At 39.4% G+C, this 7450-nt stretch overlaps 1 protein-coding gene across 8 annotated transcripts in view; it reads right to left on the reverse strand.

The window, feature by feature from the left end:
* PRRC2C (proline rich coiled-coil 2C) overlaps positions 1-7126 on the reverse strand; it is a 53418-nt gene extending 46292 nt beyond the window's left edge. For all 8 annotated transcript variants that reach the window (XR_009933383.1, XM_062497611.1, XM_062497610.1 and 5 more), the window contains exons 1-3: positions 6959-7126; positions 5655-5832; positions 2356-2462 (exon numbers count right to left, since the gene is read on the reverse strand). Coding sequence is in view for 7 of the 8 variants with exons in the window: in XM_062497611.1 (XP_062353595.1) it covers positions 2356-2462; positions 5655-5832; positions 6959-7073 (400 nt within the window). In the remaining variant the exon portion in view is untranslated. The remainder of the gene's footprint in view (positions 1-2355; positions 2463-5654; positions 5833-6958) is intronic.
* Positions 7127-7450: the final 324 nt, after the last annotated feature.

Raw genomic sequence — 7450 nt, forward strand, 5'->3', positions numbered from 1 at the left:
TTGGCATCTGCTTTGCACCAATTTCCTTTCCATACACACAATGTATAGTGATCTATTAAATCAGCAGCATTCCCATGCCAAATCACCAATAATCTGAGCAAGTGGGGATTTCTATTCCAACAGCCTGAATAACAGCCTGTTCCTCTATCAGTGTCTACTACTGACTGCTGTAAGGGACATGGTATTAGGCTACATGGATTATGGGAGGGGGCAAACTCACAAACAAGGATCTGAATATATGGTGTCCAAAATCCCCCCATCCCAACGATGGGCTTTTTTTAACAACCAGAAGAACTTCTGGTCTCTCCAATCTCTGAAAGAATCATTCACAAAGATAAAATTCAGGGACCCCAGTGGGCTTTTACATTTTTTTAAACAGTTAAATGCAGGATAGATTCCTCACTCTCTGCTCTGTAAAGGCATGTCAGCAAATACCAGCATTTATCCCCATGTCTACAAATTTCCTTGAACTCTTTCAATTTTCACTCTGATTTCACATACTACAGACCACATTAATTTGTTTCTTTTCCTAAAGGACACTGGACTGTTGCTGTTCCTAAGATACATCCAACGACTTGCTCAATGGGAAAGAAAACCAGTCCCACTAACCAGATGACCTGCCAGGCAAGGGAGCCCCTGCTGAGATCCTGTGGCATCCAACATTCATTATCGATCCTGAAAAATGCTTTCTGCTCTACCCTACACAGTTATCAACAACATTTTAATGGCAAAGTTAACAGCACCAGAGATCTCCTTGACTATGTTTAAGCTACAGACCTGAAAAAGCCAGACTGGCAGCCAGCAGTTCAGAAAGAAGTTAAAAAATTCAAAAATATTTTGGCAGTAATTTACTCCAACTTTTAGCTGAAGCACATAATGCTACTGTTGCATCTTGTCTTTCCCTTCTCCATGGGCACCAAGAGGATCACAGAAAGGTTTAGCCCTGCCCCACTCAAATTTAACAAGAGCAGAAGGCAGCTGGAGGAACTGCAAGTTCTGAGAGCCAACTGCAAGCTCAGGAAAGCAGGAGCACAACAGGTGGACCCTGGGTTTCCAACCCAGGACAGCAAGCAGCTGCTGTCAATTCACATCCAGTGCTGCTTCTTGAAACAGCAAACCCAGTGCTGCATTAATTGAATGAAATGAGGGTGCCATCTGGGCTTGGCACACGAGCTGCCATGGCAACTATGAAATAATTAGCTAAATGCATTTTCAAGCTACTGAGCCAAATCACTATTTCCTGTGTCATGGAGATGATCTTATCAGCTTCTGCAGGAAGGCTGCCATGCAGATCACTCTGCATCAGTGTTAATTCTTTTTTCATTCCACAGAAATCCTACAAAAGCTTAAAGAAGAAAAGTTTCTATATTTGACAGCAAAACATGGAATATTAAGCAGCAGGAAATAGAGAATCTAGAATTGCCACTTCTAATTCTTAGTGCAAAAAAGAGCCCAAATCATTAGATATGTGATGTTAAATTCCATATAATATCTACAAAATTACCTCCATGCTATCAGTATTTTATTATTTTAAGGTGTCTATTCAGAAAATAGCTCAGTTCTTCAACCAGGAAGCCTAAATTCCATTTTATAGCCATGGAAAACTCACAGGTCTCAAACTTAAGGAATGAAACACATTCCTCTGTCTCCATTATGATAAATAATGGAGACAGAGGAATTTTAAGTTAACTCTCACTCTACAAGCATTTAAAAAAATTTGTCCAAGACTTAGTTCTGATCTTACATCTATAATGAAAACACTCAAGCTAAGAGTCACACTGATGGAAACAATTTTCCATCCTTTCATCCAATTATGTTAAATAACCCTCAAAACACACCTTTAATGTTTTTCCCAGAAAGATAACTACTTAAACACTATCACTTTGATAGTAAAATAACCAAGGAATTTATAAAATGAAGGCAAAACTATTGCTGTTTCACAGGTTTAAACAGAAGCACATCTATACACATTTTGCACAAAAAGATCCAAAACCATGATCAGAATGACCACCAACTGTTTACAGCTCTCGCTTCCCATGCCAAAATTGTTTGCATTCTAAGAACTGACTGTGATTTGCCCTCTTCACCACAGCCACATAGAAAATTTTATGGTGCCACCACCACCTCCCTGTCAATTCAAAACAGGTGACTACACCAGCCTTGTAAAAGTCAGGCAGACCTGCTGGATAAATCCAGTGACTGGGGATGGGCTCATTTCCCAGCCTGGAATGTTGCTTCCACAACCTTCCCCAGTCCCAGCTGGCCATGCCAAGTCTTAAGGGACTGCTGAGTGTGGGGGTTTCTCCCAGCACAGACCCAGCCTGGTGTCCAGTGCAGAACCTGAGCAGCACTCACCATCTTGCCCCCCTGGCTTGGTGTTGGCCCAGGATTTGGCAACAGGAGCTGCTTCTGGAGGAGCAGGAACAGCAGGTTTTGGCTGTGTCTGCGGCACGTCTGGCTGTCTGGAATTAAAGGAAAAGCTTGTGAATATAAGAGGATGAGCACAGAATGTCAGGATGGCTACTGCAAACAAGGAGTAAAATAAGGGAGCTGTGCAGCTGAGGAACCAATTTTTCTCAGAAAACTTTTCCTCAGAAAAGGCGTTTTCTTACATAAAATAAGTTGTTATAGTAACAGTTAAAAAATGGAATAAATTAGCTAATTATTTCAAGATTCCATTTCCCAAAGAGGAGAGGAATGAATGAAAATGGCTGGACAGAAAATGCAGCCAGGCATGAACTGAATTACAGCTTCCAAAGAAGTGTATTGGACAATCAAAAAAACAATCCATGTACAGCCATCAAAAGCAATGATTTTGATTAATGTTCTCTTGCCTTGGGAGTTAACAGAAGAAAATACTTCAAGACCACCATGAACTGAGAGAAAGAAGGTAAATACATGTCAGGAACTACCAAATAAAAGGAACAGATAAGGAAAGCTAAAGACATAGTGAAAAACTCTATGGGTACCATGAACATGGAACCCAGAACCTTAAGTCCTAAGACATTATCCCAGTCTCACCATATCAACAATGAAGGGGCACAGGCACTCTTTTTGCCCAGTGTATAAACTCCAGTGTAAATAAGTCCTTTCTAGTCTGCAGATTCAGTTGTATTGTTCAACTTCTTTCAATAAAGGCTATTTCTGAAACCTGCATATTCAGGTAACTTAAAGCATTAGTGTGTAAAACCAATTAAGCCTAACCCTCCAGCTCCTTAGTAGGAACTTTTGATAAAACAGGAACTATGGGGCAAATCCTATAGTCTAAAATCACTTTATTACACCACTGAAAAGAGAAGCAGTGTGGTATCACATCATTTAACTGACAAGAAACAACTGTAAGTGCTCCAAGTAGATCCCAAAAGTGATCCTAAATTTCTGAGGGCTACCACTTAGAAATCAGTTCCATTTGGGTTCTGCAGTGACCAACCCAAAGATCACAGCTAGGCAGAAACACACAAGCTTCTCATAGGGATAACTGAATGCAATTTTCATGTTCCAAGAAGGTATCACAACCTAGAAAAAAACCCCAGTTCTCATATTTTTCCTGTTTTTCACTTGCATTTTCTTACAGCTGCACATTTTCTAAGCAGCCTTTGGGGAATTTATGACTTACATGGCTATATTTTTGTGACACAAGCAAAACAAGGAACAAGACTGTTAAAGAAACTATTCCTTGCATTTTTGTTTCAAACACAAGCCCATTTAGAATTTTAGTTATCCAAGCATTGTATTGCAAATACGGATGAGGGAAAGAACTCAGATGAATTAATCAAATCAATACACAACAGCCTGCACTATCCAGGAAAGAGACTGAGGCAATACCCACAGAATGAGTGACAACTTGAGAAAGCAATAAAATAATTTTCATAACTACAGGAAACAACACATTCGTGTGAACTCCAATGCAGTGATAGGAGACAAAAAGCATTAAACTAAAGCGAGCTGTTATCAAGCTGTAACCTTTATCTGCAACACTTTTGAGAGGAACAATAAAACACTTCACATGTAAACAGCAGCATTTCAAGCACACTGAAACATCACAAATAGGGCAGTAATCAAATCATCTTAAGATCTGTGCAAACACAGCAGATAGTCCAAATTTAGGAGAATTTCCTCATGGCTTGGACATACACACCTGTTCCTGGGAACAAATCTCTCCCCCACAGGTTTTACTTGTATGTATGTGGACTCTGAGGCCTTTATCAAAGTAATACATACAAAAAAAACCAACTTCCAGCTGCAGCTAAGGGACAGCTACTTATTTGTTTGCAAACAGAACATCAACTACTGCTATCTTCTGACACAAGGCCATGGAAAGGCCTGTTTTAGTCAAAAAAGCTACCAGCTCAACACAGATTTAACAGGGCAAAGTGTAAGTGACCTTGAAGTACAGGGAGATGTTGCTAAAGTACCAAAGCAAACACAGGGCATAAAATTGTGAATCTGTCGTTTCAGAAGTTTAAAATAAAAGGCTAAACACAACATGATATTTCTGAAGTCGAGTAATTTTTTAGAGAGATGTCAAAAACTGGTATTTAAATGTTGGAATGTATACAAAGAAAAATAAAGGGAGAGAAAGATGGGGAAGGAAACCTTTAAGCCTCATCCTTTGCTTTCACATGCACTAGGAACATACAACCACTGTCCCTAAATTCCAGTGTTTCTCAGAACAATTTGTATGAAAATAATTAACACTTAAACCTTGCTTCTACTTATGCACTGAGATCACATCCTATTTTAAATTTACATGGCAAAAAAATAACTGCTTTAAAATACTTTCCAGTTAGAAACTGTAAAGTTTCTCTTTAGCTTCTTCCTGTGCAGGGCCAGGAGTTGGACTGAATGACCCTGATGGGTTTCTTCCAACTCAGCATATTCTAGGATCCTTTCATTCTATTTTCTTTAGCTGTACAAATGTGAAACAAACCTAGCACATGAAACTGCACTGAGCATGAGAAATTTGCATCATATAAGGTACACAACCGTGCATCAACACTGCCACAACTTCTGTCTTGTTTGTATCAGGTATTGGAGGAGTCTGGAACAACAGTGTAGAGCTTAAGATTAAAAAATTTCATAAGTCTGTAGAATTTATGGCATTCTAACAACAAAAATTAAAGTGCAAACATTAAGAACCATTAGGAAAATACAGCAGATTTAAACAAACATATGCAAACCAAGAATTTTTATTTTTCTCTGCCATACATCAGCACAAACATGATTAAGCAGATTTTTGCATGCTCTCATGAACTTGCAAGCTATTCTCTGATTTTCCTGCTGCGTTCCTTGGGGTTCCAAGAGAATTTTATTTAAGGAGATGACACTGACCTTACAAAAATGTGCTATAGTATTTCCTGTCAGCAGACATCAAAACCTACATGTCCAAAGAAATATTCTTCCCCTCACATGGAATTTATAAACAGACCATTTTTCAACTTATATGTGAGGAGGTTTATTTTTTTTTTTAAATTATTCCTCTATTAGCAAGATTGTTCCTCACAGAAATTAACAGTTGTGCTATTTCCTCTCTGTTAGCTATGCTGAGGGCACTCCAGTGTAGCCAATTTCTTCCAGGTCCTGCAAATACCAAGTTTTGGACAAACCTGAGAGAAATGGCCCAGCCAATCAGGCCAAGCTCAGCGCTCACTTACTTCTCTTCTTCGTGCTGTTCTTGTTTTGAAGCCCATCCTGTGCCATCTTTAGGCACAATGTTCACATTGGGGTCGTTGCCTTTGTTCTCTGCTTTGAGGCTGGGCAGATTAGCTGGGGGAGGCATCCTCCTGGAAATAGCAACTTTTCCAAGACTCTGCAATCCATGGCGTGCAGCAACTGCGTGCCAGAACAAAAAGTGGAAGTTAACAACTGTTTAGGCAGAGCTACATAAAAATGTTTTGTAAGAAAGTCAGAAAAATTTAAGAGTGTTAAGAATTAAAAATCTAAAAGGCTTCAGAACTTAATATTTTAAAAAGGGAATTGAAAACACTTGGTTTGGGAAAACCTGAGTACTTCCTGAGTAGTGAGTCATTATGGTTAGCCTGTTCCAGAGATTAAAAAGGCCCCACCTTTATACACAACATTCAGTGACAAAGCTAAAGAAGCAGCTTCCAATATGATGTTAATGTCAAGCATTAGTCTCTTGCTCTTCTGGAGCTTAATGCACATTGATGAGTCCAGGAATACTGCTATGGATCCAGCCCATTTCTTTTGTGCTGCAAATTTCAGCTGGCAGATGCTGCCCTTGCAAAAACATTCCTACAAATTGTATTTACTCCAGACCACAAGTAGGAAGCTAATGCACCCCACAGGACTTTCAACCTACCAAGTAACCAACTCAGGGAACAAGCACAAGTTACTGCCCTGGGTAAGCTGTATCATAACAAACAGCTCAGTTTCAACCTTTAAAAATAATATTGCTGCAAGCTTCAACAAGCTTGAGCACTTTTTCTCTTTTACACACAATTTAGGCTACTTTGTCAAGTAAAGTTCAAAACCTTCAGTACATAATTTCTCCCTGGCTCTCCATTTAATGACTCATGAAAAAGCAGGCTCACAGTCTCTTTATTTGAGATATCAGTGTAAGTTTTATTCAGTTGTTGTCCAAACATCAAAGTCGCTGAGCTGGAAGTGAGCATTGCCTTTTCCTTAATTAAACATTTCCAGCATGGCAAATGTTAATGCAGTAAAATGCACAGCTGGGGAATGGCACAGCTTTATTTACCCACATTCTGCTTCCTACGAGACTGCAAACACTGTGTCTCTGAACTGACACTCCTGTTTACAGCTAAGCAGAAACTTTAATGAATGCTGCCTTCCACAATCCCTCCACTTCACTGCTACACCAAGCAGTTATGAAAAACCACGCTGTGGTTCAAGTGCTCATATACTCTGCACTCTTAATTAGCACTGCAGTAATGATGAAACTGAAATAATGCAACTCTAAAGAGAGCTTACTCACCTGTGGTTTTCTGAGTTTCCAGTGACTTTCCCTTGTAAGTATTAAACAGACTGAGTGTTGCATACTTTGTTTTTCCATCCTTTGCTTTTGTACTCTGGCCTGACTTTTCCGACATTTCGCTGGAAACTCATCGAGTCTGGTACCTCCCGTTCACTCCTCAAAATCTGCCTGTAAAGAAAAACAACAGAAAAGTAAAGCAATCTGAAGAGGAGCCAAGACTTAAGTCAGAGTTCACAGGGCAGAAGTGGACAGCATATTTAACACCATTAGCATTGTTTCATTTAAGCATTCTGCAGGATGCCAAGGAATGCATTAACTCCAGAAACCTTATCCTTACGTAACACCGGGAATTTTGAAGTCTTTCTGTCTCTTCAATATGAATGTCACAAAATCAGGAGGTTCAGCATTTAATTAGCATCAAACACTGTTAAAGTGGTAAATACCATCCATGATTTCACCAGAAAATGAATAATAAAACCCCAGTCCCAAACC

The sequence above is a fragment of the Cinclus cinclus genome, chromosome 8, assembly GCF_963662255.1.
Source record: "Cinclus cinclus chromosome 8, bCinCin1.1, whole genome shotgun sequence".
In the NCBI taxonomy this organism is placed as follows: Eukaryota; Metazoa; Chordata; class Aves; order Passeriformes; family Cinclidae; genus Cinclus; species Cinclus cinclus.